This window comes from Cystoisospora suis, assembly GCF_002600585.1.
Source record: "Cystoisospora suis strain Wien I chromosome Unknown contig_455, whole genome shotgun sequence".
Lineage (NCBI taxonomy): Eukaryota > Apicomplexa > Conoidasida > Eucoccidiorida > Sarcocystidae > Cystoisospora > Cystoisospora suis.
In genome coordinates this window covers 3020-24197 of record NW_027153256.1, presented here as the reverse complement: position 1 = coordinate 24197, position 21178 = coordinate 3020, and the positions used below count along the sequence as shown (strand labels likewise).

Genomic DNA, 21178 nt, shown 5'->3' with positions numbered 1-21178 from the left:
CTCTGGCTGAGCCTTCACAGTACAGCCCCCGCCGTTTTCTTGTAAGAGACGTTGCTTGCAAGGTATATATATGTGTATCCGTATATTGGTATAGATGCACTCACATGTGTATAGATATCTTTCCTTTTGTCAGAACTAATGAAAACACCAGAGGACGGGAAGTGACTAGAGAAGAAGGCTCGATTCAAGACGTTGGTAGAGGTGTGTAAGAAAAAGATAGAGAAAGAAGAGACGGAGTATAGCGGACAAGTGAAGATTCACTCACTAGTCTCTTTGGGTGTTGCTCTCCAAACTGCGTGAGCAGCGTCAGTTATGGACATAAATCTCTAGACAGACATCTATAATGGAGGGTAGACTGCTGCAGGTTCGAGTGAAGAAACGAGTTCCACGACGAGTTTTTCTCTTCCTTTCCTCTGAAGCTTTCTTTCATCATAGTCAAACAAAATGGAGGTAGAGATCTTACGTAACAGTCACTCGTACATATCTGTAGAGAGAGAGACATAAAATGAAGGTGCTGCTGTATGAGACAGATGCATCGTACTTCCAGGTGAAGACAACGGAACGAGAGGAGCAGTCTCTCCGTCAAAACTTGTTATACTCGTTCATCTCTCCCGAGTGTCGAGAGAAGAAACTCACTGCCTACACTATCATGATCGTCCATACAGAAGGGGTGGGTATACGATCATTGGGTCTCAATGTTCGTTACTTTTACCTCCTAGCTAACCCTATGGTGTACGGGGGCCGTCAGGTGTATTTCGAGCTTCCGAGGTCTCGAATCGCTAGAACCTAACAAAAAGATGTGAATGTGGTCGTTGCTGTCGGTTGTGTATCGCCTCTTTAGCTAGCCGGACTAGAAACCTTCAACTTCTTCTTGCTTTTGAGATAGATAGCTGATTGATTGATACACACAGAAACTTGTGAATATTCACTTCTCGTAGACTCTCAAGATGTTATTTATGACTACTGACATTCATATAATTGCGAACATTCATTCAGCTAGCTCAGTCCCTACTAGTCATCATCTTCATAGTCAGGCTGTCATGGGACAGGAAGTAAGATAACGGCGGTCGTCTTCTGTAGACGTCTCTGGTCGACAAACCCCACCAGGGACTACAGTCGTAGCTCTAAAAGGATCTACGGAATCTTTCGGATTCTCTATATCTCTGCATTCCGTAGCTTCGGCACATCACGGGTAAAGAACCAGAGACTCTCTAGAAGTTTCGGGTGTACATACAACCCAAGCCTCAGTAGGGTGGGTTACTATAGAAGGGGTGTTGGCGCCACGTAGAGCATGCGGATTCCTCTCCCTTTCTTTGTCCCTCCGTCCCTTTGTGAGGTTGAGCTAGATAGATAGGGGTGAAGGTTCTTCTGATTCTTATGAGACCTTGGTGTTCCTTTGATCGTTTGGGAAGAAGCGCTCGATACTACTTCATAGCAAAACGAATACTAGCAGCTAGGGTGTGCATGCAGTATGAGAGTCACATCACACCATCTACGATACTCTTCGACTTAGAGATTCTTCTTATCTAGATACTCTTGTTGAGAAGTAGAAAAGGCAAAGATGAAGAAGATATCCGGTAGTAGTGAGATTTCAGGAGGAGAGCACAAAAGAGAAGAGCTGGAAGAGAGGAAAAGAGACTTTCTTCGACCCATCTGGGGTAGTGTGTTGTACTTCTTTGCTACTCAGCAACAATCTACTACAAGGAGGTATATGTGTAGTAGTAGGCTTGCATGCCTACATCCCAAGAGCAGTCGAATGGATCCTCTCTCAGAATATCTGTATGGTATATCTACTACAGAAGATCTTTGATCGGTTGATTGGCTAATACATCAAAGGGAGCCTCATCTCCATCATATCCACACTGACACCATCCATCCATTCACGAGAACAAAACATGGACGTCTGTCATTCTCATCCTTCACTCCCCACCTTGATATCATTATACGAATACTCGGGGGGGAGTGATCAAATTTCCTTCATTCACATCTTTGAGACAAACAGAAAAAAACTTTCTCCTCTTCTCTCCTCTCTGCATGCACGCATGCATGCATGGCCTGAAAGATCTATCAGCATCGCTATGATAGTGATGAGGCGACGACATCCTTCCTACCTCTCTTACTACGACTCCTCCTCCAGCTACTTCACACTCTCTCTATGAGGTATGTATAGTCTCTATGATGTATGTATGTATGTATACCACATCTAGAGAGTGTGACGTCGGAGTAGTAGGAGTACGGGTGTACACCTGCCCCAGAGGAATGAAGGAGGGGAACAGAGCATCGAGCCTGTCTGGCGAAATTATCTCTCGATTCATGTCCTATAATAAATGGCCGTGATCTTCTTTCTCACGAAAAGGACAATTCTTTTTTGTCTTCTTGTCATCTCTCCAACTAAGAAAGAAGAAAAGGAACAAAGGCCTCGGAAGAGCGTGAGGCGAGTAGAAGAAGGGGAATCAAACCTCCTCACTCCCTTGAGCTGAAGGAGTAGGAGTGGGGTGTAGTCAAAGGAGTGGCTCTATATACATCGACATCCATACACATCTAGATCTCCTAGCCATTGGTTCTAGAGTCACCTAGTCAGTCCTTCTAACGATCTCTTCCCCTTTTCTTTCTCCCATCTCTCAACTCTCTCCATTCTCGAGACTCATGTACGTGTGTCTCAAGAAGTATGTATGTAGATGTATGTATGTATGAACATGCATGTATGTGTATGTATGTTTGTCGCAGGCATAGTAACGGTGATGCTTACCTGCCGGGAGGAAGCAACCCGCAAGGCATGAGAAGGCCTTGAGAAAGAAAGGCTATGCGAAACGCTTAACGTGCACCCTTTTCTTCTCCTTACTAGTTAAGCACACTGACAAGGTATACACAGGTAGATAGGTCTATCTCCCTCTATACCCTTCTCCAGCTCTATCAACCTTCTTCTCTCCCCGTCTCCCATATCCTTCTTCTTGATCTCCCACTCTTCAAACAAAACAGTAGCTCCTCTCTGTCTATCCCTTTCCGGTCCCTCCTTGCCTTTCCTTCTCTTCTCTTTCTTCTTCTCTCTCCCAAGGAGAAGGTGATCAGACAATACAAACCAACGTTAAGGAGATAAACACCATACAAACCTTTTCTACTTCTTCTCCTCGCGTCTTCTAGGCTTGTAGTCTACTATATACAAGACAGCATATATACACATGTCTATCTAAAGCATCTGTGGGGATATAGCTTCATTCTCGTCTTTCTCAGTGAAGATCTATTACGGCCTTTCTCTCTCTTTCGTTGAACTGGCGGTGCATGAAAGGTAACTCCTTCACATAAGACCTAAGCTTAGTTGCCTCAATAAGAACACAGCCAGAGAGAAATGTCTACAGGATACACGATTGAGAAATCAGCATATCACCTTCCTCTCTTTCTCTCTCTCTTGCTCTCTCTATATAGACACGCTTAGTGTATCTTCTACTTCCCTATCATCATCATCCTCATCGTCGTCGTCTATGTCTCTCTTCTCCCTCCCCTGACACCCCGTTCGTTCCTCTCTTACACTTCCTCTCTCTCCCTATACACAGAGAGACTCTTCGTTGTCTACATCCCTCTACACAGCTAGAAACGCCAGCGCATACACCACATATAAAACCCTACCTATAGATATCTATATATACACATAGAGGGAGAGAAAGGGAGAAAGATGAAGAGATGAAGAAGATCGCGTAACAGATGAGGGGAGAGAGAAGTCTGAATGCTAGTTAGAGATTGATAACCAATGTAGGGGGAAAAGCCGTGAGAGAAAAATGTCCCCCCCTGTCCTCTCTCTCTCTCTTTTCTTCGCGCTTCTCAGAGAATGAAGGGAGGAAACACATACATTTCTCTTAAAGAACAACCGTACAAGCTCATGAAGAATGACAAGAGAAATGAACAAGAAAATATCTCCCTGTCTGTCTATCTATCTATCTTGATTCGGTCACTCGGGATCTTGACCTACTACCTATTCATCAAAACATCTATCTATCTAGTGACTATATCTATATCTATCTACCTAGCTATCTAGCTATCTACCTATAAAACCTATCTATCTATCCATCCATCTATCTATGAACAAATTGACAGATGGACAGGTATACGACTTCACCCTCCCTGTTCTCTTTCTTCTCCCTGTATATAGGATACACGGAGATATAGAGACAAACAAGAGAGACATAACAACGAAGAGAGAGAGATCTCTAAATCTAGGCCTTCATACAACTTCACTCTCACTTCACATCAGCCGTGTGGCAGAAGCTCTTAGCTTCATTGACTGCTTGCATGCATGCTTTCAGCGTGCGCTTCCCTCATTCTATATATAGAGGAATCGCGCTCGACTGATCGATTTATCTACCACATCTTCTTCAAACGGCAGATTCAAACCAATCCCAGAGCCATTGCATACACCAGAATCAGGGCCTGTCGCCTTGTTCACTTCTCTTGTTCTTCTTCTCCTTCTCGTCCTTCCTCACAAGAAATCGTGCACTTCCCTTGCTTGAGTAGATATCATCTTACAGCTACAGCCATGAAAGACACAACAGCTTTCTTCCTTGGTGTCTAGACACATCTTCGTTATCCGTGCGTGCCTCCAACCTTCCATTCCTCCCTGTCTCTATTCGCTCAGGGCCACCTGGCTCTTTCACGAAATCCGTCTTGTCATCTTCGAGAAAAAGGCTGAAGAAACAGAGAAGCCAAAAAGAAGAAGAAAGAAGCTTTTCTTTTCTCCTTACAAGTACGGAAACATCACTTCAGTTCAGCGATCTCCATAAACGTTAGAGACGTCCGAGCGGCACATCTGATCGACCACCTGTGGAGCTCTATAGATGTTTAGAGATTTCTTTCTCTTCTTGTCCGTCCTGTTCCTCTTTCTCTAAAGCTAAGAATTCTTTGTATCTGCTTGCGTCGATTACGAAAAGAAGGATGAGCGAATGGAGATCTGCCGCTCTTTATTCTATTTTCTCTCTTAACAACATACTGCAGTATCCCAAACAGACATCTACACCTCTCTCGATCTCTCGGGGCTATTACCCAGAAAAGACTTTCATCATATGTATATATGCACGCATGTAGGTATGTATGTGTGTAGGTATATATGTATGTACCTATCTATCTTGTATCCATCCTCTCCGCTATAGGCATGAGAATACACACAGATGGCATTACGTAGCATTTGCGACAGTTGGCGTGAATAGCTAGCTAGCTAGATAGCTGCTCTCCTGTGGGTGTGTCTACCCATGCAGATCATTTTCCTCGTCTTCATCCTCCTTCCTCCACAACGATCGCCCGGCTAGCCATGAATGATCGACTTTATGCATCCCTACCTTCACATCTTGTTTTCAGTCCCTTTCAGAAGGATGAGGTGGGGAACTTGAAGACGACGAAGAAGAGCTGGACGCTGTAGAATGAGAATCCGTCCTGGGGTGTACATACACCGTAATTCTATGCCATGAGTTGTTTAAGCAGCCTCGAACATTCCATAGCGGCTCACATCCCTCTGGCTGAGAATTGCTGCTTGCGTCTACAGCTCGACAGATGATTTCTATGGGAATGAGATCTCCCTTCTTCTTCGTTCTACCTTGATCGAGACCATCTCCACTCATCTTGAAAGGCGTATGGCATGCACTTGCTGAAGAAGAAGAAGAGGAAGCAGAGGTCTTGTTCTCTCCGTCACTCTCCTCTCCGCCTGGCTGAGCTGCGCTGCTACTATGGCCACGAGGGGAGACAAGATATTCCTCAGGGATAGGAATCGATGCACTCCACAAGACCCTAGGAAAGAGACAGGAGAAAAGAATGAAGAGTGACGAGAGGCCAAATGAACGTATCAACAGACACCTTTTCGATACAGAGAAATCCGCAATCGCCTCATCCCCCCCAAGCAGTAGAATCTTCTTAGTAAAGACGGCCGTCATAAACCATCTATCTACAGCTGTGTGGGTGATGAGACAGTGCCCAGCCTACGCCACTACATGTATATCCACATAGAGATAGATATGGGTAGATAGATCTATGAAGATCTTTCTCTGTTGATGTACGGTGTAGATATTTCATATGGACTGAAGGTAGAAGTGCACGTCTTATAGGTCTATTTGATGGTATATAGTGACATTTCTTACTGAGAGAACCACGCTTAATAGAAGGAGATCTACACCTGTATAGAGATAGCTTTCTACTCGGGGAATGGCGCAGTGACAAAGTACAAACATATCTATTCGACATCTCTCTATACCTTACTTCTCTACTCTCCTTGATACGATTGCTTACTGTCTTCGCTGCGCTTGACGTGATACCGCTTCTCATCAACCTCCCCTGTGCATGTAAGAGAAGCATGTATCTCCATGTATATTCTACGTCATACCATGACCAGGCTTTATCTGGATCTCTCTCTTCGTCTTCTTCTACCCCTTCTCCGGTCTCCACCTTCTTCTCCGTCTCTTCTCCTTCTTCTCGTTTGCCTGTCTCAGGAGACCTCACACCCGCTGCGCTATCCTCGAGCTCCTCTGTCGACATCTTTTCTTCTTCTTTCTCTTCCTCTTCCTCTTCCTCGTCAGAAGAAGAAGGCTGATGGTGCCACTGAAGATCTGCTTCGGTCCAGGTCTTCCCGCCGTCCAGAGAGACGTCGACACGCACGATCGGTCGACCTCCACCGCACCAGGCATATCCTCTTTCATCATCCAAGGAGACAGAGACACAGAGATCGAGAGAGAAGGGGGGTGAGAGACAGGGAGAGAAAGCAAATCAAAAAAGAAAAAGACGTGCGAAAGAACTAAGATACAACCTCACGTCCCCCTTGCACATAGGAAAATCCATAGAGATATGCCAATATGTATAGAGAATGGGAGATAAAAGTGTATGTATAGTACTGTGTACATACAGAGTTGTAGATTCGGAAGGAGGGAATCGCGAATAGGCAGCTGGAAGTGCATGAAGGGTAGAAAGATCTTTGGTATGGAGAAAAGAAGAAGAGGCTAAGAGAAAGGAAAGAGAAAAAGAGAAAACAACACCAACAACAGATTGTATTAGGTGGGTAAAGAATCGATTGACAAAGAATCGATTTTATCGACCTAGCTAGCTCTAAAGAACTTTCACACCGACCACGCATCTTCTCTTCACTCCATCGGTTTCCTCATACATTCATCTCCCCTCTACCACCCTCCAAGCTCACCTGAATTTACCGTCCCTTTTCAAAGACCTTCAGTCTATTCTCTTAAGAAAATGCACAACAACTATCTTCTTCTTCGACTTCTTTCTCTACTCTTTCTTCTTCTTTTTCTTTTTGTGATATCTTCCTTTTCTTGTGTATCTCCTTTCCTATCTGTATGTATCTCCCTGCTTGTCTCAGTTCTTTACTTACTTTAGGTCGACCTCGGATGTGCCTGGCGGGAGCACGGTATCGGAGGTGGGGACGCATATAGCTGACTGGACAGGGAGATCTAAGATAGAAGCCTTTCTTTGCAAATCTTGTGCTGTAGAACTCGTATCCGAAGGAGACAGAATTCTACAAAGCAAGAAAGAGATACAAAAGAAGGAACGAAAGAGATAGAAAGGAGAGAAGAAAGAGGTAGAAAGGAGAGATAAGAAAGAAAGGAAAGAAAAGGAGATCGAGATATAGATGTAGTGGAAGAACTTCATTGTCACTGTGCTTTAGACATACGTCGATCTTCGTATAGAACCCAAGCCGTCTCAGTGTGTGTAGATACATAACGACTTCAAAGAGCATCTATATCATCTCCGTGATAAATGAGATATATCATATAGTTCAGTAGTGATATACATATATATAGAGAAAGAGAACACTCTAGTGCTCCTCGTATTCCAACGAACACTCCTCTACATGAATTTTCTCTAAGCCCAAGATGAAGAAAGAAAAGTCTGAGAACATCGTAGTCTTTCTGTCTCTCTCCGAGCCAGCGTTTCTTTCTTCTCTCTACACGATGTTCTTCTTCTACCCCCTCCTCATCTTTCTCTTTCCTTACTTATAATCTTGTTGCTGCCAGTGTGAAGGAGATTCGCGCGAACTTAAGACGATTCTCTTCAGCCACTTGACCGACCTCGCGCCGACTGCTCCCGGCACAAGGGCTCTTAAGGGGAAGCCGTGATCTATAGGAAGAGGTCGGCCGTTCATTTCGTAGGCAAGAAGAACGTCTTTACTTCCGTAGCTCGTTGTCGAATAGAAAGGATAGAGCTTGGATGACTCTTCTTTCTCATTGTAATAGGAAAGACTATCAGGATTGGATTCGCCTCTTAACGTCGATCCTAGGATGGCTCTCTGGATAGGAATCGACGCCGCGTAGTTCGTCTTTGTTAACGGGTCGCTGTCACTACAGACAGACAGGAAAAGAAAGACAAGAAAAGAAAGAGAAGAGAAGGCAGAAAAGGAAAGATTTCGAAAGAAAGAAAGGATGAAGAAGGAAATGAAGAAAAGGAAGAGGTCAAAAAAGTCTACACATGCGCTTCTCTGGAGATCTTTACCCGTTCAGGATGTACGTGTCTATGTATGAATATATATGTGTATGAATACGTAGACATATATGGACATATATGTATATACATATATGTATGTATGAGTGTGTGTGTATGTATGTGTATGCCTGTGTATGTAGTCGCATGTGTCGGCTGGAAAGTGTAACTCAATTCTCTTTCCTTCTCTCTCATTCATTCGCTCCTTCTTTCTTTCTTTCATTAGCTGGGCTACAGAAAACAAAAGTAGAAAAGAGAGACAAGGGAAGACGTCATGTTCTCTACTCGCACATAACGCACTAACTCACATCTCCCCCCCATGCACGCACTCCCTCATCCCACATCTATGTGCAGAACGGATCGACCTATCTTCCATCTATCTCTACCCTATCTACCTATGTCCCCATCTATCTATCTTTAATCTATCTATCTATCTATCTCTAATCTATCTATCTACCTATCTATCTATCTTTGATCTATCTACCTATATCTATCTATCTATCTATCTATCTATCTATCTTTAATCTATCTACCTCTGTACAATACGTGCAAGTATATATACAAATATATATATATATATACATATGTATGTATACATCGTGATAGATTTCATGTTTTCTCTATCGGCTCTATACCTCGTAGGTCAGCATCTTCCTCTTCTACCAATACGGCTACTGTAGAGAAGATTTTCTACCCATCTAAACTACCTCTTGTTCTCTCGACATCCGTCTGTCTGTTCATCCATACAAACGAAGAAACCTACTCCTATGAACTCGATAGATGGAGAAGGGAGATGAAGAGAAACAGAAAGAGGAGGGAAAACTTCTTACTGTCCTTCGAAGTGTACGTGCTTAATTCCAAGATGGCGTGACTTTTCTTCATCCATCCCGCATGACCTCAAGACGTCGGCTAGCAGACAGCCTGCACCACAGCAAGACACATGGCTAGCAGACATGTATACAAACGCTACACACCCCTGCATCGATCTGCCTCGACATAGAGAGACAGAGACAGAGACAAAGACAGAGAGAGAAAGACAGACAACCCAACTCTCCCATGGATAAGAGGCGAGCTCTACATATCCATATGTATATATATATACATATATATATACGGGTGTATGCAAATGAATGGAGAGATACATGTATATGGAGAGACGCCGAGAGTTGATGTGGGGAAGTTTCACGAATGGATCGGTCACAGCGGTGATGGACGAGAGGGGAGAGCAGAAATATCAGGGGTCGTGGGCCTCGACTTTCTTGTCGATAATGTCTGCCTGCAGCGTGTGGGGGTGTCGCCTAGTATCTCTATATATGCATGTCTGCATGCATGCAAACACACACTTCTCTCTTTGTAATATGCTGACAACAATAGAAGTATCCCTTCAGAAAAAGTAGATAGATTGAAGAGAGATAAGTAGATATAGAGAGATATTGGTAGACTCACAGATAGATAAATAGACCCAAGATCGGTCGATCGAAGATAGATAGACAGGTCGATATGTATGACTATTTTCATGAGTGTGATTTGCTCTACTGTTGGTGTATTCTACTGCCTTGAAGCTTCTTTGAAGAGGAGGTCATTCTTCCGTCACACACCTACACATATAAAGGTACATATACATACAGCACTAGAAATACGTCGTCCATCCCTCTCTCTATATGAATGCATTAGACTAGAGTACGAGAAGCCATAGATGTTCGCTGTATATAAGAGGAACGCGTATTGGATGAAGAGCCACTCTTACACAAAGACATTTTCAATGAAAAGAAAAACTAGATTCATGAGACAAAGAAAGAAAGAAAGAAAGAGTGAGAGAGAAAGAAAGAAAGAAGGTTGATACCTGTCCATAGTGCATTGCCAATCGCTCCTCCCCTCCACTCAAGCCCTGGGAACGAAAAGAGAGAGAGAGACACACACGAAGCAACACGACAAAAAAGTACAGAAGAGAAGAAAGAAGAAGGAGAGACTATCTCCACCTGTCTCTCTCTCTTGTCTCTCTTTCTATGTGTATGTACACTTGATGAATGGTAAGACGCCTTGTCAAAGCAACTGAAGGAGAGGATGAAGGGAGAGGGAAGAGAGAGGAAAATAGGAAGAAGAGAAAAGAAGAACGACTTCTTTATCAGAGATACTACGTCAGGGTCATCCATCATAAAGACGAAAGAGATGAAGCTTTCTAAAAGCCTTACACTTGAGAAGATAAAAGATCAGCAGGAAACCCACCTCATTGAGAAACACTTCAACAAACTCCATAGCAGCCGACAGAAAGCCTTACATAAACAGGCCTATCTATCTTTCTAGATATATATATATATATATATGCATCAGACGAACATGCCTTTCGCGCACATATATATCTATCTATCTATCTAAGCTACATGTATACATGTCTATCTGCGGGTTTCGCATGGATATATGTGGGGGTGACCGCACAACTGGTACATTAGCTCTACCCATGTGGTGGTGTCTCACAGCGGAGGAATGATCTTCATAAGGCGATGTCTTGATTAGGATCATATTGTCAGATCTTCTTCTTACAGTGGAGCCTCCATTGCTTACACGCAGCTCGAGATATTCAAGATAGAATTCTACAGACAGGTGAGAAGAGAAAGATAGGCAACTGATGATCTAGACAACCGAGGGGCTTCCAAATATATAGAGGTACTAGCCTTAGATGGTATCAAGACATTGCTACGTGCCCTACTTTCTACATAGATAGATACATGGATAGATAGATACATACGTAGATAGATACATGGATAGATAGAGAGGCACATGGAAATACATACCAGGCAGTCATTTCTTCCGCGGAGACACAAGAGAATAGAGAAACATCCAGACTGATATCCAGAGAGAAAGATACAGAGAGAGCCAAGCAGAGTGATAGACAAGGAGAGGGAGATATCAAGAGAGAGACACCGTCGATCGTTCCTCTTCCACTCCCTCTCTTGCCCACCATCACGATGCACCCCAACCCATAGCTAGCTAGCTAGCTAGCCAATCGAGATATCGAGACAGGACATACTCGACATACCTTTCACACGCTTTTGAGTTCTTTGGTTGAAATCATCGCGCCTATTCCCAGCACACTGGACAGCGCAGGGAAGATGATGTGAGTAAAACTTCTTCTGAAGATCTTCCAAAGAGAATTCTCCGACTTTTCGTAACGTCTTTCCATCGGGAGACTCGACAAAAACTTCGAGCTTGTATGTCTCTACATCCACCTGTTTAAATCCAGATATTCAGCCAAAGAGGGGGAAGAAATGCTGACAGGTATAGAGACCTTACAGATATAAAGAGAGAGAAAGTGACCTAGATAGAGAGATAGAAAGAGAAAGAGAGAGAAATGAAGAGAAAGGAGTAGATGGATGTACATAGAGAGATAGAGATGAGATGGATATTAAACAAAGGCAAAGAAAGAGAAGATTTGATACAAGTTTGCATGAGAAAGAAAGACTAATCAACATTACCTGTAGAGACGACTTGGTGGAATATGTGAAACCTTGTAGACACCCTATCATGCTCTATAGGCTTACATGGAGGTATTCACATATCCAACGAAGTTCTCTATACAAAACTCGACACACATATCGTATAGACCTACACCTATCTATCTATCTATCTGTCTTTGATCTGCCTATCTGTCTATGGAGATAGATAGATACACGTATATATACTGGAGAAGGTGTTTCTTTGGCAGAGACAGATGAACTCGTTCTCAGGATGAGGCATGTAGCAGTAGAAGTGGACTGCCCTTCTTCTTCATTGTCTCGGCATGTCTGAACCTATCAACAGAGCAAGAAAGGTATCGAGAGGTCCAGCCAAGACAACGTACATACATCAGATACTTTATACACATACACCTTCCTGCCCACATACGTGTATATCCATACAGACCTACATATACATAGATATCCATACATACATGCATATAGCATACATATATCTTCACCTATACAAACAAATATAGATAATACACATCACACACATCTATATCTATGGAAAGAGAGAACGAGATATCTCTAACTGTATGTCTATGCAAGCGAACCGCAGACATATGTATGGGAGATAGAGAGAGACTGACACGTCCAGGAGGTGAGTCCGTTCCTCTGCGATTACGAAGAAAAGGCTTGATAAGATGAGAAGAGAAAAGAAAGAGTTAAGAAGAAGAAGAACACAAGCAAGAGAGGTGTACACGAAAGAGGTCGAGAGAGAAGAAGAAGGAGATGTGTATTTACCTTCGGGACCGGTAGATGGTTTCGTACAAAGAAAAGATCATTAGGTGTATAGAAGCTATCTGTTAGTAGAGATAGGGGGGTCTCGGCATTGAAGGGCTTCTCACTTCTCACAATAAGAGCTGGATGCCTCTCAGGCTCGAAAGCATATGTATCTTTTTCCATCGCATCTCCCCCTTTCTTGATCTTCTTGACTATCTTCCCTCCTTCTCCTATTTCGACCACTTCTTTTTCTTCTTCCTCTCTTTCATAGTTGCCGATTCTCATGATCTCTAAAAGCTCATGTACAGAGGAGAGATTGTGCTGTCCATACACCCGCCAGAAGCCATCGAGCTCTTTCCCTACAGCAAGGAGAAGTCGATCTCTCCCTCCAGGATGGATGTTTACGAAATCTGTTACGTCATAGACACCTCGGCGATAAGCTACCCACAGTCGCCCTTCACGAGGATTCGCAGCTCCGTGGCCTCTCAGGTCAGATGAGGTGTAAGAAGGAAGATCTTCACGGTACTCTCCTGCTAAAGGAAAGGAGGGAGAAGAAGAAGTAGAAGAGGGAGGAGAAGAAGATGGAGGGTGAGAGGGAGGAGAAGGAGAAGAAGATGGAGGGTGAAAGGGAGGAGAGCGAGGAGAAGGAGAAGAAGATGGAGGGTGAAAGGGAGGAGAGGGAGGAGAAGGAGAAGAAGATGGAGGGTGAAAGGGAGGAGAGGGAGAAGAAGGAGAGAAAGAAGAGAGACTAGGAAGGTGAGAGGTTTGCTTTTCTTCACATCGGATAAGTCGTGTCTTTAGAAAGGGGAGAAGAAAGAAAGACGTCGACGAAGAAGAAGAAGAAGATGAGAGAGAGGGAAGAAGAAGAATCGCTGCGGCTCCTACAGTGAAATACCAAAGAGGGGAGAATAAGGTGATCCTTTCAGGCTTCATCTCTTTCTTTTCTTCTCTCTTCTTTTTCTTCTCGGTATTCTCCTCCTCTTTCTCTTTTCTCCCGTCTTCTCTTCCTCTGCTTTCCTCAGCCATACAGGGGGAGAATGGAGAAGAGGAGGAATAAGAAGACTTACTAGGAGTCTCTCTATATACAGCGGAGCATGCACGGCTGCTTGGTGTATCTGCAGCTGAGAGAGATGATAGACCTACAAGCGAAGAAGACGTTGAGACGACTGAGAGATGTGAGTGAAGACGACAGAAGAAAGAAGAAGAAGAGAGAGATAAAGAAGAAGAAGAAGAAGAGAACGACGACCGAGAACAAGATGAAAACGAAGAAAGAGGGAGAGATGGAGAGGAAAAGAAAGAAGAAGAGGAAGAGACGAAGGGAGAAGAATGAGTGTGTTGAAGAGGAGAGGACTGAGGTGAAGTGGGCGAGAAAGAAGGAGCGACGAGAAGAGAAGAGAAAGAAGAGAGAGGAGAGTGTCTCTTGGAATGAAAGAAATATCTGACTGAAGAAAGAGATGAAAAGGAAGAGAAATAACGCGACATGTGAGAATCGTAAGACGAAGAAGAAGAAGAAACACCTGACGATGGGAAGGAGAGATAAGAAGCAGTACGCCCCCTCGCAAACGAAGAAGGCAGAAAAGAAGAAGAAGACGAACGGGAGACAAAAAGAGAAAAAGAAGATGGAAGAGAATATAAATTTTCTCTTTCACGCAATCGAAATGAAGAAGAAAGAATCCTTTCTGGACAGGAGAGAAGAGCATCATGAAGATCGCCATGACGAGATATCCGATCAGCAGAGAACTTCCTTCTTGGTCTTCTTCCTCTTCCTTCTCCTCCTCTTATTCTCCTTCCCTCCCCCACTCCTCCGCCTACACTTCGCGCACGAAGCGCATTCCTTAGGTGATAAGCCCACATCTTTCTATCAAAAGGACAAGACGCATCTAGCTGTAACCTATCTTTGATCTATACACCTGTCTCCAAGGTATCCATCTCTCTATCTTCAATCTCTCTAGCCTGTCTGTCCATCTACCTATCTATCTATCTATCTATCTATCTTTAATCTATCTATCTATCTATCTATCTATCTATCTATCTATCTATCTTTAATCTATCTATCTATCTATCTTTAATCTATCTATCTATCTATCTATCTATCTATCTATCTATCTATCTATCTATCTATCTATCTATCTATCTATCTTTAATCTATCTTTGATCTATCTTCAATCTATTTATCTCTGTGCCTCCAAGAAGAGATAGACTTCCAACATCCCGATAGAAGAAGGTGAAGAAGGTCTCTCCTCTACTGACCTTCTACCAAGGAAAGACGAAGCCTAAGGCATGTAAGAAAGAGGAAGAAGGGAAAGAAGATCTTCGATCTCCTTCCGTCACGAGAAAGAGAAAGTACGAAAATGCCTTCAGAAGCCTTTTTCTATGTATCTCATGTATAGAGAGAGACATCTATATGTGTAAAAGTAAACCTAAGAAGCTGCTCTTCTTGAAATCCTCGTCTTAGCTACTCTTTCCTTCCTGAGAACGAAAGAAAGAAAGAAAAGAAGAAAAGAGACTGCCTCAGACATCCTTCCTGTTGAAAGACCGACGAGAGAGAGAGCATAAAGCGTAGATGGAGAGGACGTCTTCTCCAGTCTCTCCGCCTCTCCTTCAAAGGAAACCGTGGGGTGTACGTACACCTCCCATGGGAGTCAAGGCAGACTGCAATGTCGTCCAGAGAACCACTGAGACGCGTGATCGAAAGAAGAAGAGCAAGAAAGAAAAGCAAATGAAGGAGAAGAAGGAAGAGAAGGAGGATCCAAGTCGAGAAGGAAAAGATGTTGTCTTCAAATCTTCCTTTCTCTTCTCAACTGATCTCTACACCTTCTTCTTCTTCTTTCTCGATTTTCTTCTTCTTCTGTTTTTTCTTCTTCTGCTTTAGAAAGCGAGCAGATGAGAGACTTATCAGGAGAGAAAGATAGCCAAGAGAAGCTTTTCTTCAGTCGAAGACAAGAAGGAGGAAAGAGAGCTCAGTCGTGTTAGGGAGTAACTACAGAGACAATAGAAGAGTTTTGGACAAAAGAGAGGACGGGAAGGAAGAAGAAGTAGCAAAGAAAGAAGAAAGAAAGAAAGGCTTTTGAAGTGATTAGGAAGATTCCTATAGTGAGCTCGGGTTGGAAGAGAAGAAACGAATAGGGGATGGAGAATTAGATCTATCCTCAATAGAGAAAAGGAATCTCATAGGAACAAGGAAGAGGTAAAAGCAAATACAAGAAGAAAGAGAAAGAAAAAGTTTAACTCTTCTATCCAAAGGAATGAGATTAGTAGGGACACGGACATCCAAGTGTAGACCCACCAAACTCTTTCTTCTTTTTCCTCCTCTTTTTCTTCTCTTCGCAATCTCCGCTGTTGTAGAAGACACTTCAATTCGATCTGTCTTGCCATCTGTCTCATCTATCGTTCATCTCTCTTCTGAAGAAAGACAGGAATCGTAACAGAAATCTTCTCCTCCAGCCAAAAGAAGATACAACAAAACAGACCCTTTTCCTAGACAGATCTACCAGAAAGCTTCCTCTCTCCTTCCGTCGAAGGCATCTTTCATGATAAGAATAAGATAGCCGAGAAGCCTCAGAGCATGTAAGAGACTGCTGGCTTGGATCTCAAACAGATCTGGCTTCTTTTTGCTTCCTTGGAGGGCAAAGGGGGGGGGGGGCACACACGTGCTGCTGGGAGAAGGGACACGTCGCCTCGCTCGCCGGCTCCGTGGTGGAGCTACAGCTGTGCTAACGACTACGAAGCTTCGAGGGTTCTTTTGAGATAGCGGACCTCTGTTGCCGACGGTTCTTTCCATGAGTTCACATCTATTTTCTTTTGTCTCTCTTTCTCCCTTTCTGCCCGCTCTTGTTGAGGTGTGCGTACACTGGAGAAGATGCAGTTGGAGGTGGGGCTGCGGGCTATGACGCACACCTTGAGAGATAACGAGACAAGAGAGATTAGAGTCTTTTCGAGTCTTTGTACCTCTTCTGTTACGTTCCTTGTTCTTTCTTTCGTTTCAATCTACATAGCTTTCTCCATCAAAAAGCGAAAAGATTCCTCTTACCTTCTCTCACCCAACTAGCCGTCTACACTTGACTGATCACCCTGGCTTTCCCCTCGGTCCCGTGCCCGCCCCCCGCCTGTGCCCTCTCTCCTTCCTGCTTCCTGTCTCCTTTCCTTAGAGCTTTTACTATCTTCGTAGTGATCGTCTTATATTCGAGAGCAAACTAAGCCCACGGCGGGGCTGTGCGTCATAACTCGCTTTCCGTTAGACATAGGCAGCATACACACAAGGAAAGAAGAATGAAACTCCTTCACGCCTTTGATTCTTCTTGCTCTATCTTTTCTTCATTCGATAAGGTCAATTCACACGAAAAAGAAGGAGGCGACAGAATTCCCTTTTTCATTGACGCTGGCCGTTATGTTTGTGTGAGACGGCGAACGCTCTAAGTCATCTTCTCTTTCACGCGACTGGAGAGATAGCTAGCATCTCTCCCGAAAGTCGCAACGTGCGCTTCCTCTCTCTGTTTTTACTTCCTTGGTCGCTTCTTCTTCTTTTCTTTCTCTCCTCTTTCTTTCCTTGTCCCTCTTGTTCTCCCTCTTTTCCTATGTGAATGTGCCTCTCTCGGGGAGTGCTTTAATAGATACACACCGCCGTATGGAGTGTAAAGATGAGGAGAATGTCTCCGAGAGTCACTTTAGATTGAAGGGAAAGAGAGAGAGATCAGCCAATCTCTTTGTAGGGCTTGCCTGTTGGGAGTAGCTTCTCTTCTTTCTTTCTGTCTGCGTGAAAGAAACTGCGAAGGAGAGAAGAAGTAAAGGAAAGAGGAGAAGAAAGATGAAAGAGAGGGTCAATAATGAGGGGGTGTCGTTGATTGATGTAAAAGTCAAAGCATTTGACTCACTTCCAGCTAATTGATGGGGGACACGATCTTTTTGGGGTGTATGTACACTCCAGAATCGACGCTCTTGTATTTATGACACTCGACGCACCATCATCTTCATCATGAGAAAAGTGAGAGAGTGCTTTAGAGCTGTCCTTCTTCTTCGCCTTTACTCTAAGGAATTCCTCATTGTCTAAATCGAACTCTTCGTTTTTCTTTCCTTCCCTTCTATCTACAACATCCTTGTCCCATATTACCAAATTCACTCTCTCGATCTCTTCTCTCCCCCCCCCCCTTTCTCCTTCTTCACTCCGTCTTCCCCATGTCACCTCCAACACCAACATCTTCTTCTTCTCCCCCCCCTTCTTCTTCTTCTTCTCCCCCCCCTTCTTCTTCTTCCTCTTCTCCCCTCCCCTCTTCATCTCCAAAGAAAGAGGCATCAAAAGAAGTCCAACCTCCTTCTCCTACCCCGTCCACTACACTGACTCCTCCCCGCCCTCCTTCTTCTTCTTCTCAAGCGATCCGAGAAGATGAAGAAGATGAAGACGGTCTCTATGACTGGAACGTCTCTCCTGAGTATCTTAAGCATCTTCAAGAGAAGTATAAAGATGAGAATTTTCCTCTCTTCATGGACGATGATCTGCCGAAGAATATCGAAGAGAATCCTCATCTCTTAGCTCTACAGCAGCTCGCATATGACGGAGAGACGCCAAAGACGGTCGCTGAGAGATGCAAGGCTGACGGGAACGCCTGGCTGCAAGGAAAGCATGAGGAGCAGATCGAAGAAGAAGAGAAAGAAAAGAATAGGAAGAAGAACGACCAAGGCCAGAGAGAAGGAGAGGAAAAGGAAGAAGAAAAGAAGATTAAAAGAAGAAGAGGTTACAGCGCTCATATGGCTCTCCAATCTTATACAAGAGTAAGGAGGGGGAAACACTAGATGGAGAGGTGGATAGACAGATGGGGAGATAGGTGGAGAGATTCAAGATCGATACGTACATAGATAGATAGATGGATAGATAGATAGGGATGGAGAGACTACTAGTGACCCATGAATAGATAGAAAGTATATCGGTTGAAGCTAGACTACAGATAGGGTGCATAGACATATATGTTTTAGCCAGGAGCAGGCCTCCAGGAGTCAGTCTTCGTCTCTGGCCCCTCCTTGTCTTTTCTTCCTTCCTTGATCTTCTTCTTCTCCTTCTGACCTACCCTCCTGCTCGCCTTTCTCTCACTTTCCTTCTCTCTCTTTCCTGGTCGCTCTCTCTCTCCCTCTCTTTCTTTCTCCCTTTACTCTCTTTCGTTCTTTTATCCCTGTATGTGGATGTTTGCTTTCCATATATATGCTTATGTATGTATGACCATGTATGTATGTATGTAGGTATATGTATGTATGTGTATGTACGTATATCTTTGTATGTCTCTCTCTCTCTCTCTGTGTGTTTGTAGGGGCTGGAGCAGAGGTGTGAGGATGAAGTGTTGAATTCTCTCCTCCTATCGAATCGAGCGCAGTGCCATCTTATTTTGGGAGATCTCGTTGCATGCATTAACGACTGTAGACAAGCCATACGGAAACACCCTCAAAACATTCGAGCGTAAGAAGACCAGACGGGCTCTTCTTCCTCTTCTCTTCATCTCCAAGCGACCACTCAGCATACACATATCTCTCTCTCTCTTTCTCTTCATGTCTATCTTTTTCCTTCTCTCTTTTTCCTTCGATATATATATGTATATCTACATAGATGCGTGCATATATCTAGATACGTCTGTATATGTATAGGTAGGCTCAGTCTGTTAGATATCTAAATAGAAAGTCTTGCCGTATGGTGATGCAGGTGTCGTATACATACCCGTTCACAGCTATATACAGATCATGTATAGAGGAGAGTATGTATGTCCGTAAATATGTAACTATAGCTGTATATATAGATATAAATATACGTTTATGAATGTGTAGGGGAGTAACTATATATGTATCAGTTCGAAGATGTCTCTCTGGACCTCGATAGACCTGGCGCTATGCCGTGTGTAAGAGAAGCCGAGGTAGTCCATCACAGCCCAGGCATCTCTATGTGTAGCCACATACATCATATACATGGACTGATACATGCAACATACACATATATATAGACAGAGAGAAGGAGACTGATGCCTGCTATATATATATATCCATACAGATACCCATACATACATACCTCCACACACACACATATGCATACATACGTACATATACATTCACACATACATACGTAGACGCCAAGTGTCTTTGAAACGTGAGGCTTCAGGAATTCTTGGGGAGAGAGAGAGACAGAGATGGATCTTAAACGTCTTCTTTATCTTTCGCTTCTCTCTCCCATGGCCTATCCTTTGCCGGCGCTCTCTCTGTCTCTCTACACTTTCTCTATGTATATCTATACGTACATACAGACAGTGTCTCTTCCCTTTCTCTTTCTCTCTCTCTATCTGTCCATCTCTCTGTTATCTCTGTATCTACACGGAGAGGGGGACTCAGAAGAGAGAGGAGAGATGCTTTGATCTCGAGGTATCTTTTGTCTCTACATGGACGAGCGATGCTCTGTCTACCTCACATTTCTCTGTCCTCCATTAGATACTATCGAGCTAGCCGAGCTTCCTTTCTTTTGGAGCTCTATCGACAAAGTGCGGCCTTTGCAACGAAGGGCTTGGAACTTGATCCAGCTAATCCCGATTTCCTTAAGCTGAAAGATGAGGCCGAGGCCTGTCTGCATGCAAGACATGAGAGACGAAAGAAGCTTGAAGAAGAAGAAAAGAAAGCGGAGGAAACGAATAGAAGAAAGGGCGCCAAGCAGACTCTATCTCCTCTCAGCATTCTATCCAAGAGAGGTAAGACCAGAAGAGAAAGAAAGATGATAGAGAGAAAAAAAGAAAGAAGAAATAGAGATGACAAGACCAAGGCAAGATAGAAGGAGAAAGATAGAGGAAAGATAGATGAAAAGAAAGACAGAATAGAGCGAGAATGGGTATATATCGAGTTGTGCTACTACGTCAAGGGTAAGCTGCGCCGTCATCATACACACCCCTCCACCCTACGTATTAGCTACATCAAACAAAGATAAAAATTAGATAGATAGATAGATAGATAGATAGATTAAAGATAGATAGATAGATAGATAGATTAAAGATATATATAGATTAAAGATAGATAGATAGCTGCGACTCCTCCTGCGGCGCTCGTGTATGATCGTCTCCGTACTTTTCTGGAGATTTATACAGACATGAATATCTATGTCTGTATGAAGACATTTCTATCCCTACGTCTATGTACTTATCAGGCTCTTTCCTTTCAAGTCACCTCAGCTATAGATAGTCTATTTGTCTATAGGTATGTATAGATAGATATACAGTTTAGGGTTAGGGCCCATCTTTCTTTTTAACTGAAGTCTTTCTATCTGTCTCTGTCTCTATGCATGTATTCAGTCTGTCTGTAATCTCTCTCCGTCTTTTTCTCTTGACTCTGTTTCTTCTTCATGTGTAAATCTTCTCCTGTGTATTACTCTTCACTCACTCCCAAGACATCGGAGCGTCTCTCCGCTGACTCTCTCTCTCTCTCTTTCATTCTGTTTCTCTACACAGAGAACACCTGTCTTGCTTTCTTTCTCTCCTCTCCCTCTC

General features: G+C 43.6%; 3 protein-coding genes across 3 annotated transcripts in view; 1 reads left to right on the top strand and 2 right to left on the bottom strand.

Annotated features, from left to right (window-relative positions):
• Positions 1–1790: 1790 nt before the first annotated feature.
• Positions 1791–14653, bottom strand: CSUI_001151 (sulfite oxidase). The gene is made up of 9 exons (XM_068061357.1): positions 12702–14653; positions 11498–11687; positions 10304–10348; positions 9291–9381; positions 7977–8321; positions 7355–7498; positions 6359–6664; positions 5325–5769; positions 1791–4677 (listed from the first exon to the last, which is right to left on the bottom strand). The coding sequence occupies exons 1-8, from the start codon at positions 14532–14534 to the stop codon at positions 5340–5342; spliced, it is 3384 nt and encodes a 1127-aa protein (XP_067926669.1). The 5' UTR covers positions 14535–14653; the 3' UTR covers positions 1791–4677; positions 5325–5339.
• A 145-nt stretch (positions 14654–14798) lies between these two features.
• CSUI_001150 (uncharacterized protein) lies at positions 14799–16270 on the bottom strand. Its single transcript, XM_068061356.1, has one exon. The coding sequence runs from the start codon at positions 16062–16064 to the stop codon at positions 15849–15851; it is 216 nt and encodes a 71-aa protein (XP_067926668.1). The 5' UTR covers positions 16065–16270; the 3' UTR covers positions 14799–15848.
• Positions 16271–16963: 693 nt separating this feature from the next.
• CSUI_001149 (tetratricopeptide repeat-containing protein) overlaps positions 16964–21178 on the top strand; it is a 7072-nt gene continuing 2857 nt past the window's right edge. The window contains exons 1-3 of the mRNA XM_068061355.1: positions 16964–18446; positions 18977–19122; positions 20136–20389. Coding sequence (XP_067926667.1) covers positions 17853–18446; positions 18977–19122; positions 20136–20389 — 994 coding nt within the window. The 5' untranslated portion in view covers positions 16964–17852. The remainder of the gene's footprint in view (positions 18447–18976; positions 19123–20135; positions 20390–21178) is intronic.